This window comes from Pseudopodoces humilis, chromosome 5 (assembly GCF_049639895.1).
Source record: "Pseudopodoces humilis isolate 2021_Gansu_Grassland_sample_001 chromosome 5, ASM4963989v1, whole genome shotgun sequence".
NCBI lineage: Eukaryota > Metazoa > Chordata > Aves > Passeriformes > Paridae > Pseudopodoces > Pseudopodoces humilis.
Genome location: NC_142204.1, coordinates 38,319,336 through 38,340,109, shown reverse-complemented (window position 1 = coordinate 38,340,109; position 20,774 = coordinate 38,319,336). Strand labels below are relative to the sequence as shown.

The 20,774-nt window shown below is 40.0% G+C and overlaps 1 protein-coding gene across 1 annotated transcript; it reads right to left on the bottom strand.

Annotated features, from left to right (window-relative positions):
- Positions 1 to 1,024: 1,024 nt before the first annotated feature.
- Positions 1,025 to 17,648, bottom strand: TSPAN8 (tetraspanin 8). The gene is made up of 8 exons (XM_005519359.3): positions 17,439 to 17,648; positions 12,088 to 12,147; positions 9,351 to 9,473; positions 8,645 to 8,719; positions 8,451 to 8,558; positions 6,625 to 6,768; positions 3,266 to 3,349; positions 1,025 to 1,318 (listed from the first exon to the last, which is right to left on the bottom strand). The coding sequence occupies exons 1-8, from the start codon at positions 17,496 to 17,498 to the stop codon at positions 1,265 to 1,267; spliced, it is 708 nt and encodes a 235-aa protein (XP_005519416.1). The 5' UTR covers positions 17,499 to 17,648; the 3' UTR covers positions 1,025 to 1,264.
- Between the last annotated feature and the right edge of the window lie 3,126 nt (positions 17,649 to 20,774).

Below are 20,774 nucleotides of genomic sequence, written 5' to 3'. Positions count from 1 at the left end.
AGCTGGATAAACCAGCTAATGTCCTCAGGGACAGCATTATGATGTCCCTGAGGGCATTATTAAACATCCTCATACCTTAAAAATCTTGTCTCTGATACCAATTACTTTCTGTTAGAAGGCAACCTAGGCCAGCAGCTCCCCAGGGATTGGGACCACATGGGTTCCACTGGGGTGGCAAGGCAGAGCCTGGCCCATCCCTCTGTCCCAGTCAGGTGTGGGGCAGAGCAGGGCACCAGGGCAGCCACAGCCCCTGGCATCATGCACTTCCCAGGGATGGGCTGAGGCCACACCAGGACACGTGGGTGGGACTCCATGACCAGGCAGGGAAGCTGGAGACCAGAGCTACTGTGACATTGGTGGGGCAGGGAGCAGCTGGCCCAGGAGGCTGATGTGGTGTCCTTGCCATGGACAGTGTGCAGGGAAACCGGGGTGGCTGGGCAGGGGCAATCAGGGCTGTCAGTTCCTCGGGGCCCAAACACTTGCATGCACTGGTCAGTCAAAGGCAGGCAGGCTGCATGAGGCTGCTGCTGTGCTGCCAGCCATGCCCTGTGTTTGTCCACCCACTTGCCTTAGCTGCTCTGGGCAAAGCCTTACCTGCATGACTTCTGTGTATGCCTTGCCTCCCCATGGGCTTGGATTTCACCATTGATGCCTGTTTACAAAACACATGCCAATAAATCCAGCTCATCTATGCAACCTGAGATCCACCATCTCAGCTGCCAAGATACTGATTTAAACATCCTTGAAAGGACACGTGTCTTTCCTATTTGGTTGCAAGTTAGTTTCCCTTTTCACAGGTAACAAAACCCTCACCCACAACTCTCTTAATAAAAATACCCTGCTCCACAAGCAGAGGTTCCCAGGGGCCTGAGCTCCCTGGAGCAGTCAGCTGCTGCATGATGGTTTGCAGCTGTTCATGGCGATTCTGCTGTGGGTGGTTTAACACTCATGAGGGCACACCATATGGTGAACTCAGACTCTCAACATGACATAATTGCTGTCTTTGAACAAAATAAACACCTCAGAAACATAAACAAAGATGTTTATTGCAAATAAAAAATCATATTCACATCATTAAGTCTTATGAAATATAAAGATGTCATTTTGCAAGTTGTCAAGCACCCATGCAAGGGCTGCCATTTTCATCAGAACAGCTGCCTGGGACATGCATGTATTCATCTGAATGTGCCCAGCCAAATCTCTAGCCTTCTTTCTAGAAAGGTCTTGATTTGACTGCTGACATCGTTCTGACATTTTCACAGTTTCATTTTCTCCGGATCTGGCAGTAGAGGCTCATAGAAAACACTAAACCAAGAATCTGAAAAAAAAGATATTTCTGGTATTACCTGGCAGTTCTGGAAACCTCAGAATACAACTGATACACAATGGGAATATTTTGTTTGCAAATATCTTGGATTTATATGCTATGCAGAATGTGGCTCTTACAAAATAGGGACACTTCAATGAAGTTAGTTTATAGCACAGGTAAGACTGCAGACACCATGGAGAAGTTTCATTTGTTTAAAAGATGGACTGCCTCTGTCCATGAAGGCCCAGTCTGTGAAGGTGTTCCACAGAAGTGGAAAGCGCCCAACTGACATCTTTGAAACCACAAACACTGACATACCTTATTTACTAAAAATACGGTATTTTATCTATAAATATCACATATATCTCTGTATAAGGTCTCATACAGAGACAGAGGAGAGCATATGTAGTACAGAGGTACAGCTAAGACGAAGGGATGGACTCACATCTGGAATAAACAGACAGGGCTTCCCTGACATACCATGCCCACATTTCCACTTGCACCCAAATGAAACTGGGCCCTTCTTATCTGTATAATTTTCACTAGTAGGGTGAGCTAAAAGCAGTAACAGCTCACAAGTGGCATAATGGAGCAGGCAGAGGGGGGAAGCACGCTTCTTTTTATCTGGGATTTCCTAGAACAGAGAGGTAGTTAAGCAAGTGGCCTTTGATTTGCAATAGCTTGAGTTAATATGGAAAGGCTAAATGTTTATCAAGTGTAAATTGCCATCTGCAATTTGTGCTGAGTCTCATATTGCTTATTCATTTTGTTTTCTAATCCTTTTATGATTGGGAGAGGCAGCCAGCACAGAAAATGCCAGCTGGAGAGCAGGAAAGAATGATGGCCAATGAACTAAAGGCTATAACTCACATAACTGCAGTAACTAGAGCAAAGTGACTTATAATTTGCCTTAGGGATACAGATGCAATTTTACACTTCTATTACATTTTGAAGGCCATTTAATATCAGTGTATTTCACCTATTTTTCCCTCAAAGTAAACATATGGGTGAGAGATCTGATTGCCCACTTATAGCTCCTTAAACACCAGAAAGCCTGTGCTGATTAAGAAGCTGGTGGCCTGTCCTCTTCCAGTGCTGCAGCTACATAATTCTTCCCCACTTATTAATATTTTCCTGGAAACATAGTTTTGAGCTGGGGCTGTTGCCCACTCTTCTACCATGAAGAGCAGCCCTCTGCCGAGAAGTTTTTGCTTTGAATAACAGACTGAACTTTCCACAGCAATCTTTGTCATTTCTGTTTTCCCCTCAAACATCCACTGGTGGAGAGCGAGGGTGGAGGAAAACCAAGAAGGAAGAGTGAAAAGAAAAAAAAAATAGCTGAAGAAAGCGTCATGATGAAATCTTCTGTTTCTTTATCATTTTCTCCTATTGAAATCAAAATCAAGTAGCTCACTGGATAGCCTCACTTCTTTTCCTGTGCACTCAGACACATTAATGCATCATCTTGATGCTTAAAGTTTTAATGCCTCAGAATTATAATTTTGTACCAAAACTTCTTAATGATAAAAATATGTACTTTAGAGGCTAAGTTTCCTTAGAAGATGACTGTTTCCTCAAGAAAAGATGAGAAAGATGGGGAAAAATCTGTCTATTCTTCCTCATGTCTTCTGGCGCTGTTTATTTGCACACCACTCTGTACACAGGGCTCAGTGTCAAGGCACAGCCTGGCTTCAGAACTGGCAATTTTTTGGAAGAAAATGTCTGATGTGATACACTTATACAGGGTGGTCCGATCTCACCTGAAGTTTGCAGCTCAGCAGCTATATTCTTTAATGAAGTATATTTATATAAAATAACAGTAAAGTTATAGTTAAGGTGGTTTTCCCTTGTCTATTAATTGAGCAAGCCAAGTGTTTTAATCCCATTCCCAATGTATTTCCAAGTAGAACATATTGCTTGTCAGCTACTAATTATTTTAACAGTGTACACTGGTACCTCAACAACAGCCAGTCCAAAGGCAATCCCCATAATTATGATCAGATTGTCTTTAATTTGTTGCATAATCACTTCTCCACAAGGCTGAAAAATAAAACAAAATTATTAATTATAAGTAAGCAATATTATCCTATGGTTATATAGGCATGCATCTTCTAAAATAATTCAAACTCACTGTTTAGCTCTGTGCTAAAATAAGTCTATTTGAATTTACTCTGGCTGGTTGCTAATGAACATAAAAAACACTGTTATGTGTACCTCATGCTCTGCGGAAGCCTTTCCCTTCCCAAGTATCAAGATTCAGTAGCCAACCATAAAAAGCTACTATTTCAAAGGAAGACATACAGCTGTAATGCCTAATGTTTGCATTATTTTCAGTAAACAAGGAAAGAAGTGTTTGTTCTTAATTTCACTTGATAATCATTCACTATTAGGAAAGAGCCAATGCAGCCATGACCAGATCTGAAAGGGAACTTCAGTTTCCCACCAATCTAATCTTTGGGTTTGAAACTTCAAAGTTTATTATTAGACTTGGGATTAACTAAAAATATTTGGTTATAAAACCTAGCTTCAAAATTATTTTTGTCCAGTGTTTGGTCTGTCCAATGTTTATCCAATTTAGGCTGGACTGGAAGGAAGAGAGTAATCAGCACGGCTTCATGAGGGCAAAGTCTTGCTTGTTGAACTTGATTTCCTTCTGTGACAGGGTAACCCACCTAACTGATCTTGGAAAGCCATTAGATGTAATATTTTTGGACTTCAGCAAAGATTTTGGGGCTGTCTCTCACAGAATCCTTCTGGACAAAATATCCAGCATACAGCTAAATAACCATGTTATGCCATGGGTGAGCAACTGGCTCATGGGTCAGGCATGAAGAGTTACAGTAAGTGAGACAACATCATTCTGGAGTCTGGTTAGTAGTGGGATTCTGCAGGGCTCCATCCTCAGTCCAATTCTCTTCAACATGTTCCTTAACAACTTAGATGCAGGACTCAAAGGAATACTAAGGAAGTTTACCAGCACTGACCTAGGAGGACCTCTTGACTCCCTTGAGGAAAGAGAGGCCCTATAGAGAGAGCTCAACAAAACAAAGGGATGGGAAATCAGCGATCATATGAGCTTTAACAAGCTCAAGCGCTAGATTTTACAGCCCTGGTTATGTTGGGGTTCGACTGGGGAACGAGAGGCTGGAGAGCAGCCCCACAGAAAGAGACTTAGGGATCCTGGTCCATGGCAAGTTGAACAGGAGCCAGCAGTGCCCTGGCAGCCAGGAGGGCCAACCCTGTCCTGGGGGCATCAGGCACAGCATGACCAGCCAGGCAAGGGAGGGGATTGTCCTGCTCTGCTTTGAGCTGGGGCAGCCTCTCCTCAAGTGCTGGGGACGGGTTTGGGTGCCACAATATAAGAAAGATATAAAGCTATTAGAGACTGTCCAAAGAAGAGCCATGGGGATGGTGAAGGGCCTTGAGGGGAGGCCTTGTGAGGGGTGGCTGAAGACACTTGCTCTATTCAACCTGGAGGAGACTGAGGAGAGACCTCATTTGGGTCTTCAGCATCCTCATGAGGGGAAGCAGAGGGGCAGGTACTGATCTCTTCACTCTCATTAACAGTGACAGTACTCAGGGAAATGCCATGAAGCTGAGTTAGGGGAGGTTTAGGTTGGATATCAGGAAAAGGTTCTCCACCCAGAAGGTGGTTGGGCACTGGAGCAGGCTCCCCAGGGCAGTGGTCACAGCACCAAGCCTGTCAGAGTTCAAGAAGTATTTGGACAATGCTCTCATACACATGGTGTGATTCTTGGGGTTGTCCTGTGCAGGGTCAGGAACTGGACTCAATGGTCCTGATGGGTCCCTTCCAACTCCTCCTATTCTATGATTCTACAGCTGAAGTTCTGTGTAGAGCTACTCTGGAATATTTGCATACGTCTGTTCTTACAGTGACTATGTCTCCAGGCGCTGACAATCCTCCTGCAAACAGGAGGGAATGCCAAGTACAGCTTAAATACATCAAAATTACATTACTGTTGCAACACTAAAACTGTCTTCCCCCCAAATATGGTTGTATTTTTTCATCATATTTCCTCTCTCACAATAAACACATGGGTCTTCTCCTTATAGCTCTTCTAAAAATCTCTCACTTAAGCTGACTCATAGCTGCACTGAATTTCAAATTTTTCTCATATCAGAAGAGCTGGATTTCTCTACTAGCATCTCACACTGCTATGAAATCTGTGTGTTCATATGAGTGATATCTTGCACCTGCAGTAATTTCACAGATGGCTTCTCATGTGTCCTTTGAGGGCTTGCCTGAGGCCAAAAAGACATTAAAGTGGGGCCAAAACAGCCTCTTTGTATACATCTTATTTCCAGATTGGGCTCCGGTATCCTCTACTTAACAAGACTGTTTCTTTGCTTTAAAAGAGTATTTGCTTATGTGGCTCTACATGGGGAGGAAATTACTGCTCAGGCAGGACCTGAGCAGTGCAATTAGAGAATTATACAACCAGAATGGACATTTGCAAAAACCTGGTAAGTGCTAGGTGCATACTGGCAAACTTTGCACCACCAGCATTATAAAATTTCAATTACTTTGTGCTATTCAATTATTTCGTGCATTTGTTTTTTAATATTTTTTTTTCATATCCATAGAATCCAGATTTCCTCATAAGGGGACCATGAAGTTTTTTATTTGAGATCTCTGCTTTCTACTAGATGGTAGTCTTCTGGATGTGCTTTCTTTTTGCCTGTCACCAGATATTTTGCCTTATTATTATTACATTAATTGTTTTAAGATTTTCAAGAGGCTCTAGCTGTAAGAAATAACTCTTTGAATATTCTGCCATGAATACCACAATATGTAAGGCTTCTTTCCAGCAGATCCTGCAAAATGAGTGTGGGTTTTTTATTAAAGGATTATAAAACCCCAAAGGTCTTGCATTTAATGTGTTTGATTTTCAATATACCTTAGCATTTTGAAAGTCTCTAAGTCAACATGTCTACTACCACAAAGAGCCTGGGTGGGAGCATAACCTTCTGAGAGAGGAATGAGAGCCAAAGGGTAGCTGGTGTGCAGCTCTGACCCAGAGTCATACCCTGACCCCAAAGTCATAATAATTTTCATCACCAGTAACCATGCAGATTGCTAAAGGCCTAAACTGGAGACATCTCAGGAGGAGGAAGGAGCAGAGTTATGAACAGTCATTTCTTAACAGGTGGCACGGGGGTAATTCTGCCATAGAAAGAGAAAGCAAAACTTTGCCTTTTCAGAAGGATACAGAACTGCTGACTATGCCAATCACCAGAGATAACCTTGGGTTAAAACTTGGCTCTTTGGAAAGAAGGGTGAACATTTTTCTCACCTTTTTATAGATGTATCTGTTGCCATATCTAATGCAGAGATCTGATGATGGCTTCTCTGGTTCACACTGGCAGATGTTTGAGGAAGGTTTGTTAAAATTTTCTCCCCAATCTTTATATCCGTTTGCCAATCCACAACATTGGTACTGCAAGAAAGGAGTAAATGGGGAGAAGAGTTACAAAAGAGGTAATTTTCAGCTTAAGGGAACTGAGAGGAACAACAAAAACCAAATTTTATTTCATCTTTTTTAATGTGGACGTTGTCCAAAAATTGTATGTCTCAAATACCCTTTACATTTCTATACCACTTATAAGAATGTAAGTGTATAAGTTGTTGTTTTTTTTAAAAAAAAAAGAAGAGATAGGGGGAAAAAAAGAGCAGATTTTCAGTATAGAATGCTCAAAAAACATGAACATACTATAAAGCCAGTAATTATCAGTGCCAGAATGGAACTGTATGGTTCCAGTATAATTTTTTTTTCTGAATCAAGCCTTCTTTCTGTAAGTTATACTTGCAGAAGGTAAGTTGCCAGCTCCATTAATATCCACATTTCACATCTTGAAAAGCCAGGCTGGAAATGTAAAATTCAGGCACATAAAACTCTGAAATCTAGGAAAATAACCACTTTGAATGATGGTTATCTCTTTAAATTAGAAATGGACTGAAGAGACCAGGGCTCCATTTGGGGTTTGTGAAACCTAAACCAGGTGCAGTTTCACTTCATGTTCCGCCATATTCAAGCCACTAAAGCTCAGGGGTGCAAGTTTGGGTTTGAGGTCCTCCCTTTATTAAAAAGCAGCTGGAAATGTTCACATATTTTTGTATAAAAGAAAAGGCTGAGGGATATAACATATAAGTCCTGGTACATTTAAAAATTAATGCAGTAATTATGGGATTTTTAATTTTGCTCATCTCTCCAGAGTGCTTATTATATCAGAAGAAATAAACCATCTCAGAAGTAGAGGACAAGCCTGGAGGTGGAATGGGGAAGGAGAAGTGAAATAACAACATAAGACACCTAAATATTGTTTCTTGTTTCATTTTCTTTCATACAACAGTCTTTAAAAACCTAAAAATCAACTTGAAGTCTTTCCATTAAAGTCACCACCCATAGGGACTAAAAAACCAGAACAGCAGGCATTCTGTCAATGTACAGACACAGAGGGGAAGGGGTGTATGCTGTCAATGTTATCAATGAGATTCCAGGGTATTCTCTGTGAGATACTCAGGAGCAAGCTCACACTAAGCATCCACCATCTGCGGTCTTGCAGGATGGTGGTGTCAGGAAAAGTAAAAACACAATGAAAACAAACTTATCATCATATTTTTCTTCCCTCTTGTCACACAGTAAAACATGGCATTTAATGACTTCATAGCAGTAGGATATTGCAAATTAAATACACTCCTGATGTCTTCTTAATCCCTGGGGTAATCTTTCCCTAAAAGTACTGGAGAGCTCTTATATGGGATATGGTGAAGGATTAATGCTCCTTCAGAAGGGAAAGCTGTAAGAAAAGGTCACGCAGTCTTCTCACGGAAGAGTTTAGCTAACTAAGTCAGTCTTACTTGCATGTGGTGTGTCCTTACTTCATTGCTCTTACAGACAACACTATTGCACAAAGAAATCATCACAGGAAGATCATGTCCTATCAAGGGAACAGAAGTCCCTTCTGTGGTGGTTCAGCTTGCCTTTAAGTCAGACGCTTCCCCATCCCCAGGGAATGAAATTCAAATCTTTGGCAGAGTAGTCATAAAATGAAGTGCAGACAGATACCAAAGACAAAACAGATAGCAACAACCCCTTTGGTTTTTTTACTGATTAATTACCTGTTTCTCAAACTTCTGGAACTCCTCCTGATACTCTTTATATTCTCCTGTAGTACTTTGCAGTGCATTCACATTTGTGCTTAGAGTAAGGTTAAGGGCTGTTTCCACCTGCAAGTTAAAATATATTATTGATTTTTTGGGGAAGAAACAAAACTATATGAAGGCATAAATGAAAATATAGAATAATACTGTACCTGAGATTTGTACACTGCTCCTAAAATACCTCCTGTGACCTGAAGAATCAGGATCAGAAGCAGTGCAATAAAAAACTAGGAAGAAAACAAAAGGGGTAGAAAACTACATTACTTTTGACCAAGATGATAGAATTTCTTTTAAGTTAACAGTTATCTTTCATGCACTTGAATAACAAGGTAGGTAGAATGACTTTCCAGTCAGAGCTTCTCCAACTATTTCTTCTTTGACGATGAGAAAAAGTGGTACTCCAGACAGAGCGTGCTCAGCTGGTGATCGAAACAAGGCCCACACCAGAATAGTGTCATGACAACAGTGTGCAGGTGAGAGTTGGGCAGGAGGACAGACAGGACATTCCAGGTGGACCAGCAAAGGGAGCAACTGGGAATTTATAAAATTAAATAGGATAGGTAATGGGTGAAAGTTGATGGAGGGAACTTTGATGATGGCTGGATGGAAAAAAATCTAGTGATGTGCTCAAGTCTCTCTAGACCCTGTCTTCTTGTTTATGAGACCAACTATCATTTTTACCACAACATAATTCAGGAGGGGCTCAATCTCAAGGTAAGCAATGAAAGCACAGTATCATAATCATGCTTCTGGTTAAATTAAAATGTTCCCATCCTCATTTGACACTACTTGCAAGGACTCCATCCACCATATGTAGCTGTGGGCTGTTAAAGGTAGAGAAACGTTCTTCTTTCCTACCAACATCAGCATGCACCGGCTCTCCTTTACAGCACCGCAACACCCCAGGAACCCAAGGATCATAATGATGGCTCCCACGGCTATTAGTAGATTAACTCCTGCAAACATACTGCTGTCTATCCCCTGAAAAGAGAGAGAGAAAAAAAAAATCTTTCAGCTACAAGAAAGTCCTCCTAAAAACATCTGTGTTCCCAAAAATAAAATAATTATTTTGTAATTGATAAATACACTGAATAGCAACTATGGAGAAATTCTGGTCCATAAATAAACAAAGCTCTAATGCTCCCTTCTCAAATCTTGTGGTGGAGAGCTTTGTAAAACCTGGTTTTTCATAACCTTTGTTTCTGCACAAGATGAAAATCAACTTTACAGAGTAAATGAATAAATAAAGATCTTTCTGTCTTTAAAGTGGCTTTCAGTTGGTTTACAGTCAATGAATCTTTGCTTTTTACTGGAAGTAGGAGATTTGATTACCTCAAAACCTCTCCTACTTTAACCCAATGTTAAAGAAACAAAATCTCTGTTTGTCATTAGAAGGCCAGGAACATACTCTGTGACTGCTCCTGAGAGAACACTTCTCAGAGCAATGCTGCATATATTAGAGAAATACTAGATGTATTTTACAAAGCAGCTTTCTATCTTTTTTTTCTTTTTCCTTTTTTTTTTTTCCAGGTCTGATCTCTAATATTATCCTCAGAGATGAGAACTTTATTTTGATGTGTGGGACACTCAACTAAACAATTCATGTACCTCAATATTATTAAACATCAAATTATTCAGTTCCCACAGGATTGACTAAGGCCAAAGGCCAAAAGAGAGAAAAATGTTCAAAGAATATTTTCCAGTGTGACCGGTGCCAAGATTAGCAAAAATGTCTGGAAGTTGTCACATTTATCTTCTGATGGAAATTGCAAAGGTATATAGACAAGTATAATTTGAAGAATGTGTTGTTCTTTCCCTTTCCAAGTTGGACTGAACCTCCTGTTATTTATTCTTAGAAAGCTCTATTCATCTACAGCCAAATCCTTATGGTCTGCTCAATTATTACTGAGGCGAAACATGCATATTTTTTGAACGGGAACTTTGCCTGCCTGGAGGCAAAAATGTGAGAAAATGCTTTCAATTTTGGTCCTAACTCTTAATTCCTATGTTTTTGGGGAGTACTAAGTGTCACTTCAGGAAAGTAGTTTGACACACATTTAAACATTCTTTTCTAAATAGGAAATCTCTCAAAAAAATAAAATATGGTAGTGGTTGTGGTCTTCTGAGTTCCATTGCATCGTTTGAGCCATCATACCAAAGATTGTTAAGTATAAAATATGGCAGTTTCAGCATCTAGTAAAATTTGGATTGAGGAGTGAAAGTAGTGATTCTTCCTCTTCCGGAGAAGAGAATGGCAGAGCTCTCCACCATGACATACTTTACCTGATGACACAGTGTCATGCCACTGCATACCCACTACACACAGTGAGAACTACACACAGTAGAGAACTCCAATCAAGTTCTCTTGCATCCATGCTCTGCCAGACATGAAACATCTGGGCCTGCCTAAGGGTAACAGTCTTATCAGCCAAATGGCAGGGAATATACAAAGCTATCTTCTTACCTCCACCATTTTTTATTTCCAGGTGGGAAAATACTGGTTTAAAAATTGCTGTTCTTAACCAACAGATTGTGCTAGGGAAACAGGGGAGTCATCTGAAAAACTGCAACTTAATCTATACTAAAGGCTCAACCTGAAAGCTGAAAAAAATGCTTCCATGTGACACCTGGCTCTTCTTTCACTTCTATGGCCAAAAAGTCTTTTTCAAAAAAAAAAAAAGAATGCAAATTAAGCTTTCCATTTAATGGCCCAAATTCATTTGAAGAAATATACTGCTTAAACTTTAGAGTCAGTGCCATTGGGTACACACTAGGCAAAAGGGCCTACAGGGCCATGGGGTCTTTGAAACAACAGGACCAACCTCTGCTGCATGTCTGCAAGATTAAGAGCTCCTGAAAACTGTTTTTTTCCTAGATTTGAAAAAAATGAAAGTCATAATATCAGAAGTAATTTAATAACCCATGCAAAAATCCAGGATGGCAACTCAGGGTCTTTTTTCTATCCTCCAGGAGGACTTTTAGGACATTGTCATTCTAGATTCTTGGGCATTTAAAACTATATATAAATATGAGGGGTAAAGGATAAGGTGTTTTTGAGGAGCTGTTGAAAACTGAAAGAAAAAATCCTTTCTCCCTTTCAAAGTTGCAGTTACTGGTGAAATGAGAATTCTGTTGTTGAAGATAGTGAGAAAGATAAAAATATTCCCTACAAACATATGGAGTAACCCTAGGAATAGATATGACTATACTACTGTAATAGAGAAAAACATGGAAAAATCTATGCGCTGCATGGCTCCACATTATTCTCTATAACACCAAAATCATTAACAAAAGCATAATTATTTTTCATTACAGGTGAGAGACACGTTTTCAAACAGAAATCTGTGTGCATCTGCATGAAACTAGATTAATAACACTAGCAGCTACTTCTCACAGTCACATATCTCTGCTTGCATCAATCACTTTATCCGACTGCCTGCACCACGATGTTTAATCTTAACATGCATTCCTCTTCACCCACACAAACTACCTCAACAAAAACATAAAAAAAATTTTGGAAATGAAGATGGGAAATTAAAGGGTATGCAGTAGTTTCCACATTTTACATGGTTCTGGTATGACTGCATGCATTTACCTGCTGAGCACCGCTAACACGTATCCATATAGAGACTCCCAAAATGATGCAACCACACACCTGCGGGAGAAAATAAAGACAGGTTAGAAAGGTCAGCAACTTTTTTACTAACATTCAGTATCCAAATTGCACCATATGCTCTCCAAATTTCTGAAATCATTTGTTTGGCAAAGCAAAAGAAACATGAATTGTTGGAGCAGAGAATATTGATTCATTTCCAGGAAAATTCGTAAGTGTAGTTAAATCTTCAGGTATGCACCAAATCCCTGATGTTTCCACCCCAGAGGACAATGCATTTACATGATGATTTATACATGTGTTTGGGAAGCACACAGAAATTCTGTCAGATGAGAGAGGAATATAAATTGCTATTGTATGTGTAAAACATGTCTGTTTCTTGTATAATGGAAACATGAGATTTGATAAGGGATGTTTGCATGTCTGTTGTTTCTAGTCTTATTCAGGACACATATCTGGACACATTCTCTATAGTAAAGCTACCAGGAAAATTCTAAATAAAATCTTTTTGCTGTTTCAAATGCAACAATATCTGCTGTGTCCAGTCCTTAGAACAGGTCTCATAAAATGCCTAGAGTAATTGTTCCCATTATATTTTTACAGAAAACAGACAAGTACATGTGAATGTTTGACCAGCATGACTTTCCTTAAGATGTTGAAGTCAGGGAAGATTCTTTGCAGATCCTGATACATTCCCTCATCTCTAGTTGTGCTCCTGTTTCATGGATCATTGAGGTGCTGTTCCTCTGTATGCCAGTCACTCTATTCCTAACCTTGTCGTTGATGATTCTTACACTGAATTTCTCTTTATTAAATGTTGGACATAGGTAACCAAGAGGCTACTCAGGTATAAGGATTGTGCCTCATGAGATGACTGGTAGGAAAGAGACATCCCTGAGGATCAGGGACTAGTCAGATTTAGAATTATCTCCATCTGCCATTAATTACTCAAGTCATAAATGGCCCTGAAATGTTCTTATGAATATCCCTTGAAGAAGGGACTATTGAAATTAAAATAGTTATTTTTATATGGTTTAGATATTTTTTCTTTAAAAAACTTTCCCCACAGAAGTTTTCATATAATATTGAGCATCAAAGACATTAATGACCTTAGCAGATTATTGAATATGGAATAGGGCCAGCACTCAGACATGGGTAACACACATTTTCTAGCTCTAAGTAAAGCTCCTATAAGTACATTTTAAACATAAAAAAGGAAGTTGTACAATCAATGACAACTGTAACATGTTATCAAATTTAACTAGAACTCCCCACTGAAACCTTTTGAATCCTGCTGAATCTGCCTAGAAACTGAAGGTGTCATATGACTGCATATTTCAGTCTTGTTCAGCAGCACTGTGTGAGTGATGTAGCTATGCACCAGGTAACATGGGCTTGCTAATATGAAAGTTTCCACTGAAGCATCTATTGCTACAAATCCAAAGAGAGTTTGTCATGCTGCTTTTTTTGTTACATAGGACCCCCCATTAAAATACAGCAGAGCAGTAGAAGCAAATTTAGCTAAATGCACAGGAACTCATCAGTCAAATGGGAATAACACAATATTTCCTTGATGTAAAAATAGAAACATTATTTATAAATCAAAATTTTAGTAAGATGTGCATATCTTTTAATTTTTAAAATGGAGTTGTTTTAGGTTGATAAAAAATGCTCCATTTCAGTAAAATCTTAATAGTTTTGTTTCTATTTATTTTCATACTATACAAAGTGTAGAAAAAGACACAAAGTTTTGAAATAGCAAATAAAATGGTCTGTTCCCAAAGGGTCCAAGTTGAACATGTCAAGTTTGCTGCAATAGCGATACTCCATATTAATTTTTGTTTTCTTAAATAAAGTTTAAAGTAAGTAAACTTTCATTCCAGTAAATTTCATTTTTTATCAACTACTAGTGTTTTCCAATGGAATAAATGAGCTTCTTTGAAAATGTCTTCACCCATATTCCCAAAATTAGATGGCTATTATATTTTTGCCTTAATCCTTAATAAAGAATAAATTATCTTGTCTCAGCCTCATAAACTGAACAGCAACAGTACTGCTGTCCCTCAAATTTGGTTGCTTCTTCTCAAGCTTTCAATTTTGGTGTGAGGGAGAAATACAGCCTAGCTGGTTAAATCAATATCACCTCAGATGAGCCTGACATAGTGCTGAGCCAGCACTATATTAAGACTGCAATTCTCATACACACAAATACCAAACTTACGGGGAATTTCCTCTACTGGCACACTCTTTACAAACATTCAGTTCAGGGATATCAGGAGGAAGTCTTATGAGGTTGCTTCTGTTAAAGAAAACATTTGACTGGAATACTTCCTTGAGACACCTGAAATTACAGCTCAAAGCAGGTCCTACAGAGAGTGCAGTCTCTGGCTCAGCAAACCTGCTAAGCTTTGTTGCTACTTCAGGGACTGAGATGTTCACATTATGGTTCAGGGAAGGGGCCACTTTGTTTGTAGATGGGATTGCAAGTCTGGTATTAACAACTGATCAAAGAGGCTCTGTCACGAAACACGTTGCTTAGAACTAGCGTCAGACACCAGTATTCAGTGAATAAAAAGGTAATTCTACAATTTTGCATGATGTGGAGTAGCAGACATCCACACAATGAGAACAGAAGGTGAGACTGGATATCCTGAAAACTCCAAAGAAGGGAAAGAAAACAAATCCTAACACATATGTGTTGGTTTAATGCACAAAACTGACAAGGATTATTTAAGGACTATTAGAAACTCTGTATAGGTGCCCAGTTCCAAAGCACAGATCTTTAAAAGCCCATAGTCTGCTATTTTTCATGAAACTGGGAGGATGAAAAACTCTATTTGTGTGCTGGAGCCCAGCATGGGGCTCATGGGCATGTAGATACCCAGGGGACACACATCATGTGGTGAAGCCATAGTCAATTTGCAGAGCTATTTTAGACTACTCCAGGGCTTAAACACACTTAGCATGATACTGCATGAGCTGCTCAGGACAAGTCATCAGAAGGCTAGGAAGCCCATTCCTGAGTCTTCTAAGAGAGGACACTCCCTGAGAGATTGCAAAGGGTGTAAAATGAGAGGACATCAGGTAAATGTGCAACTGTCATTTTTATCTATTTAGGTTAAAGTCACTTTCATTTCCCACTATCAGTAGTTTTCCACTTGCCAGCTGCCTTGAGCACTAGAGAGAGCAGCTGTGGGATGAGTTCCTGTTCCCTGTTCCCTCTACCTTACTGTTGCAGTTTAATGATTTCCATGAATTAGAGACACGACTGTGAACCCAAAAATTCAGTTTCATTGTATTCCTGTCAGCCCATACATCTGTTCTTCCCAATCTTAATTGTGCTAAACTAAACACCCTCCCTAAAACAGTTAACTACAGTTGCATCCCTGTCCTTTGTTCCATCCAGGCAGACCCATGTACAGCAATATCAGCATTTTCTTCCTCAGAATACAGTATGAGTTTTCCAACTTTGGTATAAAGATAGGAAGTTTGTTTCACATTTGCTTATTTCAAGATGCCCCCAGGATCCCACTTCCTTTTTCCTTAGGAAATCCATACTGTCACTGAAGGCATGGAACACTATTCCAATGCTCACTCTAGAAGTAATTTTGAGCTTTTCTAATGCTAGTCTGAGACATTTGCCCATGTTTTGGCTTACAGTAAACACAGATGGGTGTGAACAGGTGTGCTGGTCTTGGCTGGGGTAATTTTCTTCATAGTGGCTGGTATAGGGCTGTGGTTTTGATTTGTGCTGATCACAGGGTTGATAATATAGAGAAGTTTTTGCTATTGCTGAGCAGGGCTTACATCAAGTTTTCCTTCTCCTTTCATACTGCTACTCTGGTGAGGAGACTGAGGGCACATAGGAATTTGGGAGGAGACACAGCCAGGACAGGTGACCCCAACTGACCAAAAGGATGTTCCAGACCTTTTGACATCATGCTCAGTAGATAAAGGTGGGAGGAAGAATGAGGAAGGCAGGGAATGTTTGGAGTGATGGCATTTGCGTTCACAAGTGAACATTTCACATAATGAGGCCCTGCCCTCCTGGACATGGCTGAACACCTGCCTGCCCATGTGAAGCTGGGAATTAATTCCTTGTTTTGTTTTGCTTGCATGAATGGCTTTTGTTTCCCCTATTAAACTGTCTATATGTCAACTCACAAATTTCACAGCTTTTATGCCTTCAATTCTCTCCCTGATCCTGCTGGTGGGGGAGTGAGTGAGTGTCTGCACGGTACTTGGTTGCTGGGGTCAAACCAGAAAAACAGGAAAAACTTCCTGAGGGGCAGAAATTCAAATTCAGAAACTTAGGAATTCTTGTAAGAACTGTTGCATAAAAACTTCAATACACATGTCAAAAATCTTCAATCTGCCTTGATAGAACTGTAGGAAGAAACTGGGGGAGACAGTCCAAACCATCACTGGTCTGTCAGGAATTTCTTTGTGAGGTCCACAAGCAATCAAAGAATTTGGGCTAGCCACAAATTTTCCAAGGCTACTGTTTGTGATCCCTTTTGAATGCTATCACCTTTTCACTTTAAAAAAATCCCTTGAGGCAAAGCCCGTAATGTGGCTAGTAGTTCAACTTCTGGTTTCAGTGAACCCCTGGTGAACCTGACAAAGCTCTGTCAGGAAATCTGACAGTGAGGTTGAACCCTGACAGAAATGTTCTTTAACTCAAACCTTTCCAGAGCTTTCAGGACCTGAAATTCTTGCAACCCAACTGAGATGTAATAAATAGACAAATAAGGTTCAAATAACACCCAGAAACCTGCCTGCTGCTGTGCTGTATCGACCTTGGTAGAGCTGTGGCAGTACTGCCAGCACATACATTCTTACAAATATTTAGTGTCCACCATCAGAAACTAGTTATGCACTGAATGTAAAGCAAAGAACCACAAAGAGGGTATGAAAACCACTTCTCAATTAGGAGGCTAAAAATTCAAGTAAATTTTCCACATTTTCTGTTGCAACATTTTCAAGATCTTGCATGCAAACAACAGCAATAAAAGGAAGAGAACTGTGCATTGTTATTAGAGAGTCTGTTATCTTCTGACTGAGATGAGTGATGTCCCTTGACATGAGGGGCACAAGATGAACAGGGAGACAGATTTGTAGCTTATCTACTTTTGAATGCAGAGGGAAAGGTGTTTAGATGGAAAAAGACAAAGGGAAGGGCAAAAGTTAAATATATTCTCCCCTCCCTGATTTAAAATCATACTCTGGTTCCACTTATGCTCTATTTTCTTTGCAATTCCTCTAACTGCAGCATTCAGATAATGGTGAACACATTTCATACATCACTAATAAGAGATTAAACACTAACTTACCCAAAACAAAAAGTTGAAGATGAACATGGAGTACTTCATGCATTTGTTTACTTCCCCCATTTTCAACAAGCTGAGACAAAAACAGGTGCTGTAAGAGAAGCTTTCTTAAGAGTTTGACTTGATATAAAAGTTGTCCCTGTGTCTTCAGAAAACCTCTCAAAGCACGTCAGATACACTGTGCTCTGTTCCTGAAAGCAGAAGTTATGACCAAGTCATCGACAATTGCTTAAATAGTTGCTCTACCACAGGTAAATATTAACCAAGCGTTGAGGAAGCACTACCAGTTGTTATCATCAAGTCTCCAGGCTCTTACTGTGTCTTGTGATTTGTACTTCTCAGTAATAATCCTATGACTTGTCCTACGCCTCAAAAGTAAATAATGAAGCAGAAGTTTTTGTTTCAAGAGGTAAGCATAAAAATGCTTTAGCCCAGAGGAGAAGGGGTAAGGAATCTGCCAACATTTTCTCCCTCTATCTAGTTCAGATCCTTTTCCTCTTCCTCACCAAGCCAGGACCCCAGGAACCTGAGAGCTGTGGTCCACAAAAGTCCTACCCTGCAGGTTTCCAGAAGTGTTTTGAACCCCAGCACAGCAACCCTAGTTCTGTGAGGTTATATTCAGGATACCTCTCAGCAACAGGAGCTAGACTCATTCCAAAAAGCAAGGAAAGAAGCCTATTGCACTGGGTTTGGGCTTTGTCCTATTTGCTTTCTTCTGCTTCCAACTAGGAATCCTGAGGCAAAAAGAGTGGTATTTTTTCTGGTTTTTTGTATCAGCCTCTTTTCTGAAGAAACCCTGCACATCAGCGCTTTAGGAAGGAGGTCAGACACAAGTTTCTCTGAATTTGTCATTCAAAAAGAAGCTTTAATTTTGGAGGTGAACAAAATGTGAGACATTAAGAGCACGCTGGTCGGAACTGAATTATGAAGTCCATTTGGCCCAAACCAAATTTTCAGCATTCAATGTTCCTGTTCCTCCATTCTGCTCTCTGTATTTGAAAAAAAATGGGAAGTGTTAGTATATAACACACCTATAGATGGTGACAAAAAGATGTAACTTAGAATCTGGCTTTTGCAGGATGCACAAAAAAACCCACTAGTACTCTACATTTAGAACTACTTCCTCCAGCTGCTCTCTTAATTAGCTTTCCCATTTTCAGGAGTGAATCTACACCTGCCTCTGACTTTCTGTGCTCCTTTCTGGAGTAATATTCTTAGTTATAGCTCTAGGATATCAACAGACTACCTTATTGTAAATATTCACCCTAAATCCGAGAACATTCCTAAAAATAATTGCACTTGTGAAATACAGATTTTGTGAGGATTGGGAGAAACAACCCTGTGGTATGGTTTAGATCTAACACACTCCACAAATAAGTGAATTGAGAAATTATGGAGGGGTGCCATAGCCACAGATGAATCATGAGGAAAGTTCAAACAGTCATATAAAAACGTATGAAAAGGACCAGGAAGGGCAGTTAGGGAATCACAGATGATACAGGATTTGAAAAGATAAGTCTGCAAGCAGACAATGCAATTGCAGCAGAGTAAGTTTATTATAAGCGGAGTTTTGGGAATGGCGTTATGTACCAAAAACAACACTGCTGTAAATCTTCACACAGAGCAGACACTGATTAAGGAAGGCTTGATCTGTAGCACTGTTGTCTGCGAGATGCTTAGCCCAGGCACTCGGTCAGAGATATCTGGGGGAAAATGTGCTGGGGGAATAATAATACAGGAGGCAAGTATGAGCATTCACACCGGCTCTTCAAAGAGGGCCAGTTTTTCAAAAAGGCCAAAAAAGGCCTCCCCCTCTGGGTAGGTTTCTTGGCATGAGTTAGGGGTTTTGGGATTTTTAGGGATTTTAGGGGTTTTGGGTTTTTTAATAAGGCTATTGAACATAACCACAAGCAAGTTCTGGGAAGACCCCAATTTACAACATGCTAAATTACAGCTGCTGAACAGAAACTCAGTATCTATCTTTTGCTACAATTCCTACATGTTTCATATCTATATTTAATGGTATCTAAAACAAAAAAATGCAACCTAAGTTTAGAAGCAAACAGTTTCCAATAAGTGACAGATTTTCAGCTTAAATCTTCCATATGATAGCCTATTTCTTATTTCCTGGCTACACAGTGCTTTTTTAAGCCTTGGAGAAGGGAAAGACTACTATTATGGCACAGATTACATTCTTAGTTGCACTTACAAGTACAAAGGTCATGCAGATAATTGCAGAGGTTTATAAATCACATGAATGGCATGAAAAATTTTGCTGCTATTTGTCTGCATATGAAATTGCTTCCACTACCCCTCCACTAACTCTAGGTAATCAGCTATACCCTACCAATAACAAGGCTTGTGCCACAAACTGCTCAAAAGCTTTTCCCAGCAAAGAATTTGTGGAAATCCATTTACTTACTGCTCCTCTACAGATCTGAAGAGGAGGGTTACCAGTGCAGAGCCTGGGTGCAGCACAAGGCAGGAGCCTCTGACGCAACAGCTCCCTCCACAATGGGAGATGTGACAACATGATCACACAAAAAAAATACAAAGAGAGAGGCATATTTTGGCAAAAAAGAATAAGCCAGTATGCCTGTCATGAATCTAGAGTAAAGCATCTCGCCTTTGACACATCCCAGGCAGCTACAGTTGATTTTACAATGTTTTTATCTTCCTTCACCTCTGAGCTTTCCTCACTCTGAGTGTTTTTCATCTTGTTTTACAACCTCATAAGGAGGCACTTTGTGGTGCCTCCACAAAGTCAGGCTGTGACCAAAGCCCCATATCAGATGACCCACTGCACAAGTAGTCATACATTCAGGTTCAGACTTGAAAAATTGATTTGTCCTGGATAGCAGTGAAGTCTTTCAATAGTGGGGTGTGAATAGTGGAGAACAGAAGGGATTTTGCTCATTTCAGTGGTAAATGCACAACAGAGAGGATGGGTAAGAACCATATTCAGAGTGGAGCTCGAAGCTTCAAAGGGATCAGTAGATCTCAGGATCTGCTGGATCAGTAGATTCAGCTTATATAAGGTGTACAGAGATGGATTTCAGGCTGTCGCTGCATTTGTCTTCCAGCCAAAGGGATACTTCACCTCTTGCAAACTCTTGTTGCTCTGAGTTGTCTACTCAATACAAGTTTCTGCATTTCCTAATTAAACTCCTGTCTAAACTGAAGTGCAAATTATAAAAGCTTTTTCATGCTTTCATAGTAAATTGTTTACCCATAATGCCAGGTGAGGCAAATGTTGAATGTCATTAGCCTCGTCAGCTAATGTTTCAGTTCTCACCTAAATGGGGTGTGCTGCCTAACAAAGGCATGTTTGCAGTGCAA